The following is a 22,085-nucleotide window of genomic DNA, read 5'->3' on the forward strand; positions in this document are numbered from 1 at the left end:
AAGAACCCTCATCCTCATTTTCACAAGAAGCATGCAGCTGCTTATATACCTGCATTCAGAAAACACCTTTCACAGCAATCTACCAAACCAGACTTTATCGCCAAACCAATCAAAAGTCTGAAAAATTGTGATGCCTGCAACTTTGAGCTTTAGCAGTTCTTAGAATTATTTTAGGAAATAGCTATAGTGACTATAGATGTTTTTACATCTCGTTAACTTCATTTTCAATTCACTGCATGTTTAGACGTAAGTCTGATGATTTTGCCTGAGGTGTGTACTGGAGTTCCTACTCTACTTTTTTTGCACTCTCTTACTAATAACCCATTTGGATTAAACATAAGGAGCAGCTTCATTTATAATCATACTTAACTATCCAGAACAGATGTTCTTATCTAGACTCGGTCTACTGTACAGGTTATTGTTTTCTTCTTCATCCGTTACTTTGTATTTCTTTGAAGCGGAATTATAATTGTAATGGATTTTTATGCTTGATGCACAAAGAAGTCACCTTCTCTGGTCCTCAATCCCTTTGGGTTTCGCCACGCAGAATGAGAGTTGAAACATATAGCCTGCCGTCCACTTGAAGTACTGTGTGCTAGACATAATAACACAGAGTCAAATACATTTTGTTTGTGTTCTTCCATTTAGTCTGCAGTATTTCCTCCCTACTCACTACTGCAGTGTTTGCCCATAGGCCCATAGTAATGATGTCTTGAATTATGCAGCAGACCCTCTGATAGGCCCCTTGCCTTTACTCAAATCCCCTTTATAGGCATCTGTCCTTTATGTTATTGAACTCTCTTAAATATTTCTCTTTTTACCTCCCATCATTTCCACCCCCTCTCTTTCTTCCCTCTTCCACTCTTTTGCTTCTATTCAGATGTCCACTTCTTTCATTTTTTTCACCCCCTCTCCTCTGCCTATTGGTCTTTCCCAAACGGATCTTGCTTTCCCAAGTCTTAATCCCCCATTCTGTGTCTTTTTCCCAGTGTCAAAAGAACTGCACAGAGAATTAATGGGGGAGAGTGAAGGAGGGAAATGAGAGAAGAAATTATGACGTCAGCGTGCCTTCTGGTTCAAAGCTATGACATTAGCAGCTCCAGCTCTGAAATGTAGCCAGTATGACGAAGAGATAGATGTGCATTTGCGTTTGTGTGTGCATGTGGGTGTGTGAATGTGCTGCCAGACCCTGAGTCAGTGCATTACTTAATATACACATTAGTGCGAGTATAGGTACGATTGTGCTATACATCACACAGTATATTGCACTATTGCCTGTCTGTGCGCTCACGTACATGTTGTTTGAGTATAAATAAGTGTGTTTAGTGGGAGGTTAATTAAAGAGAGTGTGTATGTGCACGTCTACAGCAAAGGCGGAGGGATGGGTGGGTAGGTTTTGATGGCTGGCGTACAAAGTGACTTGAAAATGATTCATGGTGTTGCTGGCGCTTACATGGCCTGCCATTTGTATCAGTACCAGCACGCCGTCTCTCCCTCCCTCTCTCGTTCTCGTGCGCTCTCGCTTTTTTCGCTCATTGTATCAGGAACACAAACAAAAGGCGCAGAGGGCGGCCTCATCCCCTCTGTTCTTCTTTATTTTCACTTTTATTTACTCAGCCTGCTCTGGATCTACCCAGGCAGAGATGGACGCTTTACAACCAGGCAGATTTATAGTGGAGATTCAAGACACTCTCCTGCGTTGAAGGATCTAATGCATGAATCAATGCAGGGAGGTAATGATTTCCCATGCTCCCCAGGGAATGGTAAGGTTCAGGGAGGTGAGATGTGTTAGCTTTCTTCTCCAATCCTCATGCAGGGACTTAACTACCTCTGCCAGGTTAATGTATCTTGGTGTCTGGTGGCGTCCTAATTGATGTTGATGTACTCTATGCTGACAGTGTGCCTTTCATGTTTTCCCTCAGTTGAGCTACGTTGTTTCTAACAGTCCTTCTTTCTTTTCTCCCTCAAGGTCTCGTTCCTGCATAAAGCGCTACACACCCAAGTGACTCCCTGCCCGTGTTATGGCGGCGAGGCCCGCCCTTTCGTTTCTATTGGCTGTGCTGGCGTGCACTGGGCCGGCCCAGCCCTCCCCCCCACTGCTGCTCCGCCCCCGGGAGAGAGAGAGGGACTCAGGAGGGGCTTCGGGCGGAGTCAACATCGCTGTGGTTCACTCTGGCTCCTCCCACCTCCCGGAAACGAGCGCTGGGGTGGGGGGTGTGGGCGGTGCCTCTTCAGCGGGCTCCGGCTCCGGTGCCGGGCCAAGCAGCAGCAGCAGCAACTCGGGGACGGGTTTTCTAAGTCGGGCCTGGTCAGGACAGGTGGGTGAAAGTGTGATGACGCCGTGGGGTCCCGCGAACGTGATCTGGCTGGCCGTGAACGAGAGCAGTCCTGGGAGCCTCTTGCTACAGTTATGCGAGTTACTGGCTACCACACCGCTACAAGGCCTTGTGTTTGAGGAAGAGAAGCCACCACCGCCCAACCGGGCACCTTTAGCACCTATGCTGGAATTTGTCTCGGCTCAGACAGGAGTGCCTGTCATTGCTGTGGGAGGAGGGGCTGGTCTGGGGAGGGAGCCACAGGTAAGAGTTAAGATTCATTCATAAGATTCTTAAATTTAATGGTTCTTCATGAATTTGTGAGAATGGAATTGGCTACGGTGTTCCTACTTAACTGCTTTGGGAAAATAAATTGTGCAAAACTGACATTTCCAGGGTCTCCGAAGCAGAAGTTATCATAGTTAGGTAAACTTCTGTAGTAGGAAACCGAAACTACAACAAACATAATTTTTGTGTTCCCATTTGCATCAATAGCAAAAGAAAAATCCACAATAGGCGAATTTCAAACTAAAAAGTACTAATTAAACATCATGAAAGTCTTGGTGATTTATTGGTGGGACTATAAAGCTCTAATTAAGAGTTAAGTTTAAGAACTATTTCGAAATAATGGTGCTTATTGGTTATATCATTCTGTTTGATGTGACTTTACATTATCACACTGCATGTAAAAAGTGTTTTTTTGCGATGTGTATTGTTGCTGTTGCACAGTGTACAGTTGCTCTGCTTATAGATTAATGCAACTTTGCATATGCATTGTGGATTTTGTTTTTTATATGAATAAATGATCATCATTTGGTGATACGAGCAGGGGAATTACTGAATGATAACATTCTGTGACACGACAGCCGGTGAATTAAAACCACCCGCCGGTAAATTTGAGCACAATCTGTGTGGCTGTTTAGCTATAAACAAGTACAAATTAATTCTTTGTAGATTTTAGTTCAGCAACTTGCAAAACAAGTTAGTTCAGCAACTTGCAAAAAAGAAAAGGTAAAAAGCAAGAAAAGAGCATACTAATGTAATAGCTGCAGACCCGTAGTGGAAATAATTTTACACAGTGGTGACATAATTGCCTGTAGGATTACATTTTTAAAAGATGAAAATATAAAAAACATGATAGATTTACAAGGTTAATCATTGCGGAAATGCATGACAGTCTGTGAAAAGGGTCTGTGGATGTAGCCATCAGTTCTGCAGCCAGTATGTTAGAGCGATCACCTGAGCCGTAAATATGACATCATGACACAACTGAATGGCTAATGACATTAAGCGAGCGTGCACAACCACAAGCTATTCGTTAGCGACTATTCTGAGCTCTGATGTGAAAAAAAGTTAATTTGACACTTTTAAGAGCCCTTTTAAAACATATTGGTCATGGGTAAAATTTCTATAATATATAAAAAATTTATTTCCTCAGTTACTTTTAAATTGGCATGAATGGAGAAAGATGCTTTTCGTAGATGCCTCTTTGTTTCAACATGTACCAGCAGGTACTAACTGAACCCTGATCTAGTCTAATAGAAATAAACTAAAGCTCATTACCATTTTTTTTAGACCTAATTCTTTTTTTTTCTGGAATGCACAATAACACTTTCCCTCAGAGATGTAATGGTATTTGGTCATTTTTCAGCCCTGACCTCAGTTGTCCTCTCTATGTACACTGCTCTCAGCGGCCTGGAAAAGCACTGAGCTGTCTCCCAGATATGCCTCTTCTAATTTTAGCAAAACAGTGGGTAATTATTCAAAGTATTAAGCATTAGTCAACAATACAGGTCAGCCGGGGTTTTTTAAACAATAAATAGGCAGTAAACAGCAAAATGTTGTGTAAGAGGCCTGTGTACAATAGTAAAATATTTGACCAATATTATGGTAATTACATTTTGAGTTATATAACACCTATACACACTAGAATGTATGTACATATTGGCATGGGCAATGTTTACACCTTGTATTAAGATGCGTTTTGATCATTTAGATGGCATAAACGAGGGAGACACATTCCCGTTTACACCTGGTGTTTTAATCTATCTCTGTTGTCCACTTTCAACCACTTCTGTCCTGATTACTTGGAGGGGAGGGTCTATGGGTGGGTAAATGTATGGGCTTTTTCAGGTCTTTCGATCTAATGAACGAAATAAGCTCATGCAATTAACATATAAACGCGACCGGAGATGACAAAAAAACATATGGAGAGCAACAGCTTTCATTTCCGCTCCGATAGCCACAAGACCACGCCGAACGGTGAGTCCGTGTTAGAAATCAGGTATGGTGAGAGAACATTGTGCTTGGTACATTTTTTTTTTTTTTTTTTTGTCTTCAAACCAAACATGGGTCTTCAGCCAACGAAGTTTAAATCCCATTTGGCTCGTGCATTTATGCATTAGTTCAGTTGGCGGAGAGTATGCTGTCTTTTGTGGCTGTTCGATTGAATGGCCACATTAGCATCTGCACTACGAAAGCAATCTGGTTGAATGCTTTTTCGACTACCTCTGACTGGAAGTGGTCGGAAGTAGACAAGCTCAAAACATTTTAGAGCCTGTTTACACCTATATTTAGAGTCATCCACTTGTAATCCAATTGGCCAAAACACATTTTAATACCAGGTGTAAACTGTCCTGCAGAGTTTAGCTCCAACTTGCTTCAAAACACCTGCCTGGAAGTTTCTAGTATGCATAGTAAGGCCTTGATTAGTTGGTAATTAATTGGGATTGAAGCTGAACTCTGCAGGACAGTGGACCTCCAGGAGCAGGGCTGGACACCCCTGACATCGAGGAAAAATGCAAGGGTTTGCGAAAGTGATGCTCCATTTGACCATAAGTTCAGAAAATTGTTACTTTTTACCCTCCAAAGTTGTCAGAATGTCAGGTGCAAGAGAGCATTTCTGATTGACTGAAAAAGTGTGGGCCACTCCCATATGTTTAAAGAGCCTAGGGCTGTCACAAAGACAGGTGGGATATTTCAGAACACATTTTAGTGATTGTCAGGATTTGATTCAATGCATTCTAACAAAAACAGCTTAAAGCCCGTTCAATTTAAATGTAAACTACTATGTATTAAAATAGCATTGTATTTTTATAGTAAGGTTCCATCAGAAACTGAAAATCATGTGAAAATGGTATGTATGTAGTTTTGTACCCGCTCTGTGATTGCAGTGTGCAAGTGTTACTCATACATAAACACACCCAGTACAACTATTATGTTCAGAAATGACTCAGTCAGAGGCCTTTTGAAGGTTTCTTTTGTCACTTAAGCCTCATGCTGTCAATTCATGCCCTGGATTTACAATATTTAAAATCTCAGTCAGTCTCGCACTTTTTTCCTTCATTTGAACAAACACCGCCTAGGCTTGTTTGGAAAAATCCCTACTTAAATTATTCATTCTACATGAAACCAGTATCTTCCACTCGTGACAGTGCACTAAAAATTCACCGTGTCCTACCACTTAATAAAATTTCAGCATAATTAAGATGACCAATTAAACTCAAATAAGTTTCAGGCTACCTGTGTTGTTTTATTCACACTCTGGAGACATCCTCTCTGCCAGCATATTTCTCTCCTGTGAAAAATATTACATTACTTTTTCATTTGCTTGCTTAGGCTTTAATTAACTACATTTAGAAAGGCTCATGTGTTGTGGATTGGTGAGAGCGTGGGTTTGGAGTCATGGAGTTAACTCTCTTTCGCAGAGCATGTCTCCAGAGACTTCCTTTACCACTTCACAAACCGCCAACCAGAGCATGGCACAAAGGAGTCACTTAACTGGTTTAATTATGACAGTAATTAATTACATAATGTGGTTAAATATTCTGGTGTGAGAAGAAAGTAGATCTTGCCACTATTTTGCCACTTTGCATCCTCTGCATGAGCTTCAAAATCTGATGCTGAAAATCCATTTTCAAGTGTTCAATGTAGATTGATTTCAGTCTAATCAAAGCTGCGGAATCAGAAGAGACTGAAGTCTGTTAGTACTGGAATTCTTTTGAAAACACAAACACCTCAGGCACCCACTCCCCCAAAAACAATGAAAAAGAAACGTGGAATTGCATATTTCTTAAGTTTCAAGCAGATTTTGGTAAACATAGCCTTCCAGGGTCCATTTTATTTTCTGAAAGCTTTTGAATAAAATAAAATAAAATGCACCACTTAGTCCATCTGGACCTCAATATGGCACATAATGCTGTACAGACGATTATTGCCGTCTCAGGGGCACAAGCTAGCACATGCACAACTTCTGGTTCAACTCTAGTGCAACACATATAAAACCAGCAGGATTTGGACGCTACACAATTATGGTGCATGCTACGCTATAAACTGTGTGACATTCATGCAACACTGCAATATATCCTGAAGTCTTTCGAATCTCCCTAGCAACTGCACTAAATGTGTCATTGTGGATTCAAGTAATTTCAAAGGCTGTGACCTCTGATTATAAGTGGGCAAATGTTAAAAAGATTATATTAATGGCTGTTGAAGTGTTCCTCAAGGAAGACAGGCCATTTAGATCGCTGGACTCTTCATATATCAATATGTGAAATGTATGTGAAATTGGCACAAATGCATCTAAACCTTCACTGCTTAAACAATAGAGTTCAAATAATAAAAAAAAGGTTTCCTGTCTCTTTTAAATAGGTCATTTTAGAGGGGAAAAAAATGAAAATTGATTTTGATATTCTTACCAATATAGACTTGATCTATACGTTTCCAAAAATATTATGTGTTTGGTTTGATTGGTGAGAGGATGCAGAGCAGGCTGTTCCATTTCTCTATGTACAAAATGTAATCACTAACAGAAGGTACTTCATTAGCACATATAGATTTATATTTGAGGTAATTTAGAGCTGAAATTGGTTTAGTAGTGTTTAATATACTATATATTGTTTTGCAATTTAATCTAAACCTTCCCACCTGCAATGCATTTGATGTATGCAGCAAATCTAGTTTCAAGTGTTCAATGTAGATTGATTTTAGCCAAATGAAAGCTGCAGCATCAGAAGAAACTGAAGCCTGTTAGTACTGGGATTCTTTTGAAAACACAAACACCTCAGGCACTCATTCTCCTTCTGTAAAAACAATGAAAAAGAAATGGAGAATTGCATATTTCTTAAGTTTTAAGCAAATGAAAGATTAAAAGGAGGAAAGCTGCTACTACTACTACTACTACTAATAATAATAAATATTTATAATCTATGGCAGTGTTATTGGTCAGGATAGTATTTATCAAGATATTAAATATGGTAGTTATTATTATTATTATTATTATTATTAGCCTACATATTCATATAAATAATTATAAAACCTGTAAAATCGCAATAAATTATAATTATCATTTAATTTATGTTTTCAATTTTTCATACGGATTCGAGATGACTCTCTCCCCCATCTTGCTCTCAGTAAAATATAATAAAAGATATATATGCCTGCTCCAATTTTAGTGCATCAAATTTATCAAGGTATTTGATTCCAATACGAAGTTGAAGGAAATGTAGTCCTGTGGAAAATGTAACCTGACCCATTTAAGTGCTTCACTGCTGCAAGTGACAGTACTACTGTAAGCTCTTTTGGCTTTTACAAGCTGGTCTCCATTTAAATATAGAGCGGAGGTGAGTCTTTATGCTTGGTTAATGCTACTCTGCAGTCGTGACATTTTTGTGCTCATCAGGTTTGCGGCTCCTCTGTCTGGTTATTATTTGAAAGACTCAGTGTAATAGCCTGGCTTTATCCTTTGGTCACACAGTATGAACACTTGTTTTGCATGTTTGAGGCAGTTGTATTGTAATGAGCATGTTGGAATGCATGCTGGTTGTCTTGAATGTTGACGGATGTTAAAAATTCCTCTGCTTACATTTTACAAGTATGTATCATGACTAAACTAACAGTCAAAGTGTAATTATGAAACAAAAAAAAAAATCTGCCAGATTGCCAAGGTAACGCCTAGGGGGAAATTATTCATATGGGAAAAGTACTGTGGAGTTAATTGAGATTTTATTTGCATAGGAAGTGTTTGTAACATGGAAAAGCTGTTCTAGATGAGTTGTTTGTAGTTGTCATGACTGTTATTTTGTTATGATCATTATTTCAGGTCTATTCTCAAAAAAAAAAAAAAAAATGTTGGGTTAAAAACAAGCCAATTTTAGTAGTCTTTAAACACACTATTGGGTAAATAATAGTCAGAAAACATGCTGTGTTAATCTTATCTGACAAGTTGGGGTGCTCATTTAAACCAGCACTGCTGGGTTACACGTTTAACACAGATGGTAGCTCATTTTGACTCAAATTCTGCATTGATTTCACCTCATAAAATGGTTAGATAATTATATAAATCTATTAAGAAACTGATTAACAGTGAACTTGAAAAGGCCAATCATGTATTTTAGATAAAATTGACAACTTGCTATTTCAAAATAGTGTCATTTATTAAATGTGCAAAAGACAACCAAGGAGTCAATATATTATAGACTTGCAAAGATGTGATTAAATCCAGTTTAATGTATGAAACCCTAAGCTAATATTCATGTTTATAAAGGGATGTCAATAAGAAAGAGAGAGAAAAAAACAGCTTTACCTTGTGTAATCCTTGTGTCAGACATTGGAGATCACTTCCATTGGGGGCCATCTTGTATATCTTTTCACTCGCTCAGACACGATGTATGTTTACGCTTGTGGAAACCTAGCAACTCTAGCAATTGAAATTAGTCCAAACTAAAGTGAAGTTAAGCAGAAATAGGTATATTGTTGAGACTTAGTTATATTTTGGTGTAGAAAAAGCAGGCGTTTTAAAGGATTAGTTCACTTCAGAGTTAAAATTTCCTGATAATTTACTCGTCCCCATGACATCCAAGATGTTTATGTCTTTCTTTCTTCAGTTGAAAAGAAATTATGATTTTTTTTAGGAAAACATTCCAGGATTTTTCTTCATATAGTGGACTTCAACGGCTACCAACGAGTTGAAGGTCCAAATTGCGGTTTCACTGCAAATTCATTGCACGATCCCAGACGAGGATTAAGGGTCTTATCAAGCAAAACCATTGGTCATTTTCTAAAAAAAATAAACATTTATATACTTTTTAACCACAAATGCTTGTCTTGCGCTATTTCTGTGATGCGCCACACATTACATAATCACATTGGAAAGGTCATGCGTGATGTAGGCGGAAGTACCGCAGTTTGGCGAAAAACTCCAACTTCTCCAACTTCATAGTCCGACATCTTTTTACCTTTTTTTTTTAGCTTTAACTTAGTCTAAAGACAGGAACACACCAATTGCGCATTTTGCTTATAACTTCTTTTGAACGGCTTTTATATTGGTCCCTAATCTGGGTCGTAACACCAACGGTCGGCCATCGGGCAGTTTTTGTTCATCGTTTTTTGTTCATCGGTTTTCTCAGTTTGTTTTGCACTGTTGGCTGAAGTTTTTCGGCCTATTCCACACAGTGCCCAAGGAAGTCGACCGGAAGTTGAAGTCGGCCGCGTGCCGCCATCTTCTAGCAGAACTTCACTTGCGTTAGCATCCCATTGACTCCCATTCATTTTGGCGTCACTTTGACAGGGAATAACTTTACATCTGAGGCATTTAAAGACTCCATTTGTCCATAATTTATTTCTTAACATACACGACAATGTATAAAGGGCTCCATTACCTTCTATGTTACATTATGGTCCCGTAGAAACAGTTTTTGTAAAAATAGGCTAACGATTACGTCATAACCACTCGACTCTCTGTCGCACAGTAGAGAAATTACCGTACAGACAGGAGGAGAAGCTCGCAGGCAATAGTATGCATTAACTTAATATGGCGTACTGGCATTACATTTTAAAATACTATACAAACTAATTAATAAGAATACTTACTCCTGCTCACTCACGCCAAAGAACTCCCCGCTCAAGCTCGCCGTCTCTGCAAGATTAACGATGGCAGTTTTCATGCACAGCTACTAGAAGATTTACATCTGTCAGACAGGTTGCGGACGTCATCAAGCTTAGTGTGAGTCTGCGCGTCAGAAACGGAAGTGCTAAAAATCGCTAAAAATGGGCTTCACTTGTCTCAATTGAGTTCCAATGGGGTCGCTGTGTCCATTTCTTTTACTGTCTATGATTCCATATTGAATCCGCGTCGGAGTTTGTCGGTCCATTGGGCCATCTGTTCATTCTGATTGGCATTTCAGCTAATGCCACCTGCTGGTATGGAAAGGCATTTCATCTTATGCAGGTGCAGAACAGACGTACTACTAGCGTCAGTTTCGTGTGTCGGGGCAACTTTGGAGCCAGACACTGCCGCGTGAGCCAAACCCGCAGTCTGCTGTCATCACCACTAGTTCATCGGTGTTGGCTTGGTGTGTTCTGGCCTTAATGCCTGGCGCATTGCAGAGCTAGTGCAAGACGAGCATTTGTGGTAAAAAAAAGTATAGAATTTACATTTTTTTAGAAAATGACCAATCATTTCACTAGATAAAACCCTTATTCCTCAGCTGGGATCATGTAGAGCCCTTTGAAGCTGCATTTAAACTGCAATTTGGACCCTGTTAGTAGCCGTTGAAGTCCTGGAATGTTTTCCTCAAAAACCTTAATTTCTTTTCGACTGAAAAAAGACATAAACATCTTGGATGACATGGGAGTGAGTAAATTATCAGGAAATTTGAAATCTGAAGTGAACTAATCCTTTAAGCCAGCAGTTTTTAGAGTGTAAAGACACAAACCCCTCATTGCACCGAACACTTCACACTTACATTTATGTATGTAAATTTCTCTAAAGGCATAAAAAAAACCCTTGAAATGTTTTCAATAAGCTATAAGCTTTTCTATACGCTTTTTTTCAGATCATGTTGTTTGCATGCAGATATAAGTAGTCTGACATGGAAATGAATGATTTGCCTCTATGTAATTTGCATCGGTGCAATTAAAATATTGACACTTATGTGTTGTTTTAGCAGCTGCTGGATACACAAAACATCTGCCCACAAATAACTCTTCAAAGATCTACAGGTCAAGCTCAGCTCGTCTCAAAAAATAAAGTCAATTATAAAGGCGGCACACTTCTCATATAATGGCCAGTGTCACCAGCAGCCACAAAACAGGTGTCATGCCACATTCGTGATATATTTGATCATGATTATGATGCATTAGCAAGTGTCAGAGTAAGCGTTGCTATTTTTCACTATCAGAAATATGGCTTTATGTCAGAGTCATAAATCTCCTCGATTGTACAGTGGAATGGTCACCTTCCAGGGTATAGAAAAAAGACAGTGAGGTGAGCTGAAGCAAGGCCGAATGGACTGTTTCGAATCTTAAAACAGCCAAGGACACTAATGTCACCTGAAACACAGGCTTATGAATAGCAATGAATCCTTTACGTCATGCTGTGTGGGTATTAAGAATGACTGTATTGATCTGAATGAGTAAGAAGCAGAGGGTAAATGGAGGGAAGGAAAAAATATCTAATGAATGAGAAATGCTGAAACAAAGGGCAAGTAGACGACTGATCTAAAATTACAAACAGAAATTTAGGCTACCAAGGGAAGTGGAATCCGGCTATGATACCCTAGACATTTCAGAAGTGCCTCTCTTTATGCAAAATATTATGTTGGAAAGTTTTACTATGTCCCAAATTTTCTTATTCTTTCAGGAGAGCGGCTCCGTCTACTTGCAGTTCTTGTGCTCCACTGGCCTGCAACTGGAGGTCATTTTTGAAGTCCTAGAGGAGTTTGATTGGACAGCGTTTTCTGTGGTTACCACACGCCACCATGGCTATGAGGATTTCCTGGCCATGGTGGAAGGCATGATAGATGGCTCCTTCATCGGTTGGGAGAGAAAGAGTGTGGTGATGCTCAACTTGACCGATGACCCGGGAGGGGCTCGTACCCGCAGGCTACTGAAGGAGAATGAAGCACAGGTCAGGAGTGGGAATATAAATGCAGTGAAAACTGAAAGTCTGAAACCACTAGTACAAATGCTTCCATTTTGAATCCTTTTGTAATTTGATACATTTTATTTACAAATTATATTATCAGCATAAACATTTCAGAATGTCTTAGTATTTGGTTTGTCTCTCTTCTGCTTTAATGACAGCAGCACTCGAGCAGCTGCTTGAACTCAACAAGTTTGTGTAAAACCTGATGATCATGTTCTCCAGCATGATCAAAGGGCATCTTGAGCTTCAATGGAAGCAAGAACATCTGACTGCCTGTACAAAGAAGTCACATGATCAATGTTACAAATTTATTTACATGTGATTCATGATATAGAAATAGTGTAGGGTAGTTAATTTTTCTTCTTCCTATTTCAATATTTATAAATTTCAAATTTAAAAAAAAAAAAAAATCCAAAAAGAGTTGAAATGGTTAATATCCAGATTCAAATAATTTTTTATTTATTTTAATTTCATTTTCTTGTATATCAATAAACTCTTTTTTTTAAATCTAAAATTTCTAGGTTGATTTCTAGGTTCGAGGCCTAGATTTTTAATCCGGTCTGACTTTTTGTCCCATTTTATTTATTCATTATCATTTATTAAGTAATTTTACATATATATATTAAATTCTAAAATTATTTATTTCCAGGGTTGAAGTCCAGATTATTGATAAATAAATTATACATCTGTTTATTTGTTTTTTGGATGTTTTATTATTATTATTATTATTATTACAGAATACATTAAAGGGGACCTATTATGCCCCATTTTGTAATTTAAGTCTCAGGTGTCCCCAGAATGTGTCTGTGAAGTTTCAGCTCAAAATACCTCACAGATCATTTATTATACCATTTTGTAAATTCCCATTTTTGAGTGCTAGCAAAAACATGCTGTTTTCGTGCATGTGTCTTTAAATGCAAATGAGCTGCAGCTCCCCGACCCCTATCCAGAATAGTGCTTCCTTCATTCATAGCTGCCAAATGCTAACAAGACATCTGCTTGGTTTTGATTATCATCTATATCACGATCACGCTCAGGGACATTGCAGTTTTTCTTCATCATTAAAGTATATTATCTGCATGGATTTTGAAGTGCATATTGAAGGAAAAAATTTTTTTCCAGAGATGAATATATAACCTTGTACGAAAGTATCATATAAAAAGGTACTGCAGGATTTAGAAATGTTTTGCAGGACATAAGGGCACAAAGTAGTGTAGATAAAGTGATGGTCTCTGTAAAAAACACTTTTTTTTCAACGTCGCATCATTTTACGTCACGAGAGGGATTTGTTCGCCAAGCTCTGTGTTGACTCAGTGCAAGAGTAGGTTGGTATTCAGTGACAGCAGTCGAATAGTATACCAATATGAATAGTGTGTTTTCTGTGGTTTTTGTATTTTAATTTATCATCGTCATGGCAAGTTGTGTTTGTGGAGGTTGCACAAACTCCAGCATGTCAGAACATCGAGTCCAGAGGTTTACTAACAAGAAAAAGGACGGTGCTATCTTCTGTGCTGGAGTGTGTTTTGTGCAGGTGAAGAGATGGGACTTCACTTCTGCATCTGCTTCGACAAACGCATTCAATTTAAACCGGATGATTATCATCCCGGCGATATGGTGGAGTTCAACATTGTAATACTAGTGTAAATAATGCTATTAAATTAATAAACTTACACACGCGATGCTTCTTCACCTTTTTTTACGTGAATCAGTTTCAACACTGATGAATACAAATTATGTCCACTGCCCTCCAAAAGTTTGGAAACCCCCCTGGCAAAGTGTGGTTTTGGACGATATCAGCATAAATCCTTATAATTTTTTGGTGCAAGTGCATTAAAGTAACTTGACATTATCATTGAAGACCAGCAATAACAATTTTTATTTTGATTACATAATAATGGCAATATATACATGTCAAAGTCAGACATGCCTCTTTGCTAGCTGTAATGCCTGGTTACTGGTTTAAACTTGGCCTAGGTTTGTAAAAAATTTTTGGGTCAGCACACCTTAATAGCTTATGATTACTGAAAACTGATTGCCAATTAAGTTTAGAATACAATGAACCAGTTAGAACCCAGTTTATGTCAGATAGCTGCTAATGGTGGATATTTTGATGAATCGAAAATTAATTTTTTTTCTGTGTATAAACTGTTTATGTAATAAAATATGTTTTTGTAGTTTGTGTTGTCCCTTACAGTGTTGGGGAAGCTACTCTGTAACTGTAGTTTGACAAGCTACAAGCTACTCATAAATTAAAGTAGTAAAACTACTGTCGAGCTAACCCTTTTGAAACGTACTATTAGTAGCTAGCTACATTGAAACTACTTTGATTTTTTTTTTTTTTATGACATAGCTTATTACAAATAACTGGATAACTGTTAATGAAAATTTGTTTAAGCATGATGTGTTGCACATTGGTGTTTAAAACAAAGCAATTCACTACAATTATGATTTCAAAGCATACTGTTTTATTTTGTAAACTATATCAAAAGATACAATTGGCCTACTCAAATGTAGCCTATATCTCACACTGACTCTCTTTGCATGCTTTATATATAATAGATTCAGAATTTTAATATAAATTTTGTTTTTCATGTTATGAGAGGACCGACCACCAATTGCACTCTGCAGTTTCAGAAGTGATTTCTACATATAAATGCAGGATTCATGCTCAAAATTGCTACCATAACCATAACACGGGACAAAAATATGCAATAATAAGAATAAGAATAAGAAATGTAAATGCAGACTAGTAAAATATTAGAATTTTTGTATCAATATTTTTGAAATTCTATTCCAGTTATTTGTAAAATTACTTAATCTTAAATGTCTCACTATACATTGCTATTCTTATTATGGTGGAGCCGTTGTTTACACATTACATCTGCACTTTACTATTACACCCTCACTAATTTCAGAGGCACACTCAATGATTTGATTCTGGAACTGGACCTGCAATTAAACCGAACTGGAACTTAAATTGGATACACAGAAAAATGCAGGTTAAACTCACAGCACATGCAGTTATAAAGCTTTGAGATGCGAATCATGTGCTTCTCGTGTGAACATTCTTATACCCAAGCAACCGTTTTTATTAGATCAGCCTTTGCCGTGTGATAAGTGCACTAAGCTATAACACGATTTTGTTTTCTGTTCAGTTGACGGATGCTTTGTCCTTTACATAATCACCAGACGATCTCTTCTCGATGAACTGTTGATGAACTGATAAAGCCGCAAGATGCATTATATATAACAATAGATGGCGTAATGCACGATTTTAGTTCGTGATCTGAAGATGCTGAAGACGAATTCGTCAGAACGCAAAACGGAATGTATCTTGTAGCTTTTGGTCGCGCTACACCGATACTTGCTGGAAAATGTAGTTAACTACTGGAAAAGCTACACTGTTTTAAAAGTAACTGAACTACATACAAGCTACTGAAAAATGTAGTTAAACTAGTAGCACTGCTACATGTAGTTAACTACTCCCCAACACTGGTCCCTTATCAGTGCAAAATTATCACAAATTAAAAAGGATTCATGCCAATATTGTCCAAAACCCCACTTTTCTAGGGCGTTTCCAAACTTTTGGAGGGCAGTGTATACAAATGCATACAGTCTCACACTCGCACTGGTAATGTAAATACTCCAGTTTGATTCATGCCATGTATGTACATTCAAGTTCACTCAGCTACATACTCATGATGACATACAGTATGCATCCTCACACTATCAGTGAATGGGCACGGAATAAACATAACACAGAATTACTGAATAAAGGATAACATGAAACACATTCAAAAACACTATACTGTCTGTGGTTCGGCCGTCGGCAGGAGACATGATTGTGTGAAAGGCTATGCCTGATCAAAGTTTATTAGTTTCTGTTATTAGTAATCAATACTCCTAGATGACCAGTACTAGCTTTGCAATTGCCTGATACATGATAATAATCTGTACAATATTGTGATCTAAGCACAGTGTTACAAATTGTTAAAACGTGTATCTATACGCTAACACCGGTCTCTGGCCTGTTCCCCTTACACCACAGCTCAATTTGTCTCCTCCTTCTTCTGTCTAATCCTTGCCTGTCCCTGCTCTTTTGGCCACATAGCAGGCTAATTATGTCTTTGGTCTGTTATATGAGTGTGAATAAACATTTACAATTTCCTCAGCGTCCGAACTGTCATTGCGATCCATTGTTTTCCTGTTGTTTATACTGACCGCACTCCCTCCCGTTATGTCACTTCCGATTTGGCATTTTTCAGATGCGGAAGTAAAATTTTCTCACAAAAAAACGACTGTAGATGCCTAAGTAGCGGATTTATATATTTTTTTTCTATACATCGAATCACTAAAGCTCTAACCTGCAATATGCCCTTTAAAGCTATATCAGTTTAAACTTCTAATTTATCTTTTTCTGAGTGCACGCATCTGAAGCACACGCACATAAAGCTGGCTGTCAGATGGCACGTCTCGTGAGTATTAAACTAACGTCGCTTTCACATTTTACTGTGCTTAAACTGTCAAATCCAAACAAGGTTGTCAAAAACACAGAGTTCACATAAACACAGATGATTATATGTCTGCGAACGTAACCAGCAGGGACAGAATTCGCATGTGTATATTATATCTGTGGCGCATTCCCTTCTAAAATAAAACTAGTCCACTGCTTTCAGCGGCTTAGATGTCAGGAGTAAATGAAGACTGTTATGTTCACTCTTAAATACAGCAACAAATTTCCTCAATTGCTTACCAGACATTCTTGTCGCTAGAGACAATGGCGGACTGGTGAGTTTACTCACTCAGGGTGGGGTCTATGCTAATACGCCAGTGTCCATCAACAGTCACGTCACTTTGTACAGAACCTACGAACAGCTTGTTCTGAAACATTTCTTATAATTTATGGGGATTAAAAAAAATGGGTGGATTTTTATCATTATAGGGTGGTTGTGTACACACTCATTTATGTTCAAACACCATGTAAAAGTGAATTTTGTGTAATAGGTCTCATTTAAATCTTGGCATTTCCAAAGGGTTCACAAACAATGTTTTGGTTTAATCTGTTCATTTTTTCCAATCTTTATATAAATCAATCCCTTTTGTGAACAGCACTACAGCTCTTTTACTCAATTGCAACTGTCCAGTTCATTCTCTTACACTGTTTCTTTTCCTTTCATTGAACTAGCATTCCCAGTCCACCAGATCCTATTTAATTTTTTCCATTTTAATTGAAAGTGGCTTCACTGCAATTAACAATTGTATTACCAAATCAGTCTTGGTTAATTATAGAAGTATGAATATGACAATGAAAAGAGAGAAGACAGCTCTAATGTCTTGTGCAATTATTCTATAGAAATTCAAATTAAGAAACATATGGTAAAGCTCCTCATGCATTCTGTAAGTCAATTCCTCGATATTCCCAACTTGATTTCTCGATTAACCTTCTCTCTCATCGCTTGTGTATTCGTTCTCTTCTCTTCTCTTCTCTTCTCTTCTCTTCTCTTCTCTTCTCTTCTCTTCTCTTCTCTTCTCTTCTCTTCTCTTCTCTTCTCTTCTCTTCTCTTCTCTTCTCTTCTCTTCTCTTCTCTTCTCTTCTCTCTCTCTCTCTCTCTCTCTCTCCGGCATACTTTGGCCTTTACGTGAAGGCTCCCAAAGAGAAGGAGGTCGTGTGACCTATGAAAGGGGAGATGGCATCCATAATGTTACTGAGCAGCGTGACATTAAATGACAGTTTCCATCTGACCCAAAGGTGGCCAACTCAATTCCCCACAGGACTGGCCACGGCAGCAGACATCCTCTACGTTCAACAACTTGACTGATTAATTCTCCACAGTGTCCAAGCACACAGACTTTCAGCCCCTAATCAGTGACTGATACAGGAGCACATTCAAAGTGGCTGTCATGGTTCCCGCATGGAAAAGAATGAGGAAAAAATTGGGGTCAGCTTGATGCTATGCGATAGGAACTTTTCTGTTTTTTTCTCACAGTGATTAAACATCAGTGTGGTTTTTGTAAGGGCTCAACAGACAACACTACATCAAAGTGCAGATGTTATCGACAAGCTTTGTTATAAATGTAAAAACTCTGCCTCCAGTGATTTGCTTTAAAGCATAAGCTTACTAGCTATATTTTATTTTAATAAGATTTAACAAAAAGACCAGCATGATGATAAATTGTAAACTGCTCCACTGAAAATAATCCATTCCCTCTTCACAAGTGTTTAACCCTCAGAGACCCAGTGTAACAGAATTGCAATGCTTGTATAAAGCAATGAAATAATGCATAAAGATCTGAATTGAAATCTGAATTCAAAACTTTCACTTAGTGTATTAAAAAACAGTAGGGAAATTTTGCAACCCTAACGTATGAGGGGCTGAATAGGCCATAATTATTGAAAAGCCTCTTATAAACTTTAGTGAACCGAAAAACATTGATCAACCTTAGTGAAATTCATTCATATGCATAACTGAAAAGACTCTTACAAACACTAGTGAAAACATTGATCAACCTTAGTGAAATTCATTCATACGCATTAGAAAAAGACTCTTACAAACACTAGTGAAAACATTGAACAACCTTAGTGAAATTCATTCATACGCATTAAAAAAAGACTCTTACAAACACTAGTGAAAACATTGCTCAACCTTAGTGAAATTCATTCATACGCATTAGAAAAAGACTCTTACAAACACTAGTGAAAACATTGATTAACCTTAGTGAAATTCATTCATACGCATTAGAAAAAGACTCTTACAAACACTAGTGAAAACATTGATCAACCTTAGTGAAATTCATTCATACGCATTACTGAAAAGACTCTTACAAACACTAGTGAAAACATTGATATACCTTAGTAAAATTCATTCATACGCATTAGAAAAAGACTCTTACAAACACTAGTGAAAACATTGATTAACCTTAGTGAAATTCATTCATACGCATTAGAAAAAGACTCTTACAAACACTAGTGAAAACATTGCTCAACCTTAGTGAAATTCATTCATACGCATTAGAAAAAGACTCTTACAAACACTAGTGAAAACATTGATCTACCTTAGTAAAATTAATTTATATTCATTACTGAAAAATACTCTTACAAACACTAGTGAAAACATTGATTAACCTTAGTGAAATTCATTCATACGCATTAGAAAAAGACTCTTACAAACACTAGTGAAAACATTGCTCAACCTTAGTAAAATTCATTCATACACATAACTGAAAAGACTCTTACAAATACTAGTGAAAACATTGATCCACTTTAGTGAAATTCATTCATATGCATTACTGTAAAAGACTCTTACAAACACTAGTGAAAACATTGATCATCCTTAGTGAAATTCATTCAAATGCATTACTGAAAAAGACTCTTACAAACACTAGTGAAAACATTGATCATCCTTAGTGAAATTCATTCATACGCATTACTGAAATGAGAAAAGATTTCATTAGTTGATGAGAGCTAATTTCACTTGAAAAGGAAGCTGTGGCCACACTTCCTTTTAATTTGGCGCGCATCTCACAAACTCATTTAGGCAATGGCGGATAGTTGAATGAGTTGTATAGGACACCAAACTATGGAAAGCCATTCATACTGAAAGTGGGATGAAACCGCATGCTCTTACAGAGCTTGCTCTGCGTGGACATCGGTGCGGCTCAATGGACCGGGCTGCGCAACCGACTGGACATTGCAGGGGAAACGTGTTTACTAGCGTGTAGTGCCACTGAACGTATGGGAAGCCAAACACAGCAAAAGTGGGACGTGGTTACAGAACTTGTGCCCTATAAGTAGCCTAAGGAACAATAATGTTTGTTTATATGTACTACTAATATGAAAGATAAGCAAAATAAGCAAAAGAAATGTATAACTTAATTCTCTTTATCTTCATTATCTTATGTAAAGGGGAAAACAGCTGAAATTCTGCAGAGCAGTAATTGTGATTTGCACTGTGCCGCTTTAATTGTTCAGCGCCACGCTGGTGAGATTCTCAGAGCTCAAGCTGATATTGGTGAGAGTCCATTTGGTGGTGCTAGCAAACACGTCCTCACTGCGCTGACCGTCAAGTCAACTCAGTCCATTGAACGGTGCAGATGACATGACTGTGCAGCGCGAGCTCTGTAAGACTGCGCTGTATCATCCCACTTCTGGTGTTTTTGGCTTTCATTAGTACAGACAGCACGGGGCAAGCTCTGTAACAGCGCACTGTTTCATCCGACTTTCGGTGTGAATGGCTTCCCATACAACTTGGTGTATATGCGACTATCCGCCATTGCCTAAATGAGTTTGTGAGACATGCCAAATTAAACAGAAGTGCGGCCACAGACCAGAAGCAAGATGACCAGAGACAACCTTATTGGATTACATTGTGTCATTCATTCAAAACTTTACAGTACAGTGAATAACAGTACTACAATAACGAATGTAAACATCTTTTTAAAAACGGAATTAGATGGAGCAAATGAATATGCTGGACATTTCTAATGTGACAACTGATTAAAAACTATAGCAGCATTGAGAACAAAATAAACCACATCACTGTTTTTAGAACCAGAAAGGCGATAGTATTTCAGCAAAACATTGCCAGAATATCAAGCAAAGGAACAACACAAAACTATATTTTGTGTTAAAGATGGCACGCACATTACCTGCAGGGATGCTGAGGGTGTTTTCATTGAAGGAGGAAACAAGACGTTTTACTCATTGTTTGTAGCAAGACCCAAAAACAAATGGTCGAAACATTTGTTGTCCATGCACCAAAGGTGTGGATGTTGTAGTTTGCTCATAACTTTGACAATATAAAAATAGTTCCCGATTAGATGCTGGGTGCTGCTGTCATTGAGCTAATTAGTAAAGGTACACAAACTGCATATGCTACATTACATGTTACTACCAAAACACATCAAAATTTAATCATACTATATACTTACTGGTCCAAAATAAATATTGCAACCATTGCATCAGCTTTCAGACCCTTTAACTCCCACAGTTGTCTCCAGTGTGGAAAAACAACACCGTTATTAATTCGGGGATTTAGCTCTTTAACAATCCAGCCTTTTTCCATTGTAGCCCTTTCTAAGACTCTCTTTATTTTAGATACTTTCACAGTGCCACTTGTTGTCGGTTCGGAAGGACAGATAGGTTGTTGCTGTTTGCCTGTCATTCATGTGCTGAATCTGCACAGCGTACAAGAAACGCTCTGATGTCATATGATTCCTTTGTGAACAGGCTGTGCAGTGGTATGCAAACACAAGTTGACTGACAGGGAACACATACTATCGGGCTGTTCAGACCAAATGCAATGTTTGAACGAACATTTTATGGTCCTATGCCTTCCACAGTTAATATATATATAAAAAAAAAAAAAACATTTAGACCACATAGTGATTGCTAATAGGATATGAGGATACTTACAACCGGCATAACAAAAAAAAAAAAAAAAAAGAATGAAAAGAATCTCCTATTGCACCTTTTATTAAATTTGTCCTTTACAGAAAATTTGGACTAAACCTCTCAATTCATATGGATTAGTTTTATGGTCTCTTTAAAAAGTGGTGGTTGCATGGACTGTCAATGGAGGGTTATCTAAAATATCTAAATTTGTGCTATGAAGGTAAACGAAAGTTTTACGGGTTTGGAATGACATGAGGGTGAGTAAATAATGACATAATTTTAATTTTTGGGGTGGAATTAACCCTTTAATCAAAAAACAAACAACAACAAATAAAAACACCTATATAAATACACCTTAACTCAATGTGTGCAAAATAAAACCAGTTGGTATATGCTTTGCTTATTACTGTGACAGGACAACTTCATTAATAATATTTCACACAAAAATGAAACT

General features: G+C 37.9%; 1 protein-coding gene across 1 annotated transcript in view; it reads left to right on the forward strand.

The window, feature by feature from the left end:
* The first annotated feature begins 2,021 nt into the window (after positions 1 to 2,021).
* Positions 2,022 to 22,085, forward strand: part of grin2da (glutamate receptor, ionotropic, N-methyl D-aspartate 2D, a) — a 66,627-nt gene continuing 46,563 nt past the window's right edge. Inside the window, exons 1-3 of the mRNA XM_067361650.1 lie at positions 2,022 to 2,214; positions 2,314 to 2,579; positions 11,956 to 12,222. Of these exons, the coding sequence (XP_067217751.1) occupies positions 2,022 to 2,214; positions 2,314 to 2,579; positions 11,956 to 12,222 (726 nt within the window). The remainder of the gene's footprint in view (positions 2,215 to 2,313; positions 2,580 to 11,955; positions 12,223 to 22,085) is intronic.

This window comes from Chanodichthys erythropterus, chromosome 15 (genome assembly GCF_024489055.1).
Source record: "Chanodichthys erythropterus isolate Z2021 chromosome 15, ASM2448905v1, whole genome shotgun sequence".
Classification (NCBI taxonomy): Eukaryota; Metazoa; Chordata; class Actinopteri; order Cypriniformes; family Xenocyprididae; genus Chanodichthys; species Chanodichthys erythropterus.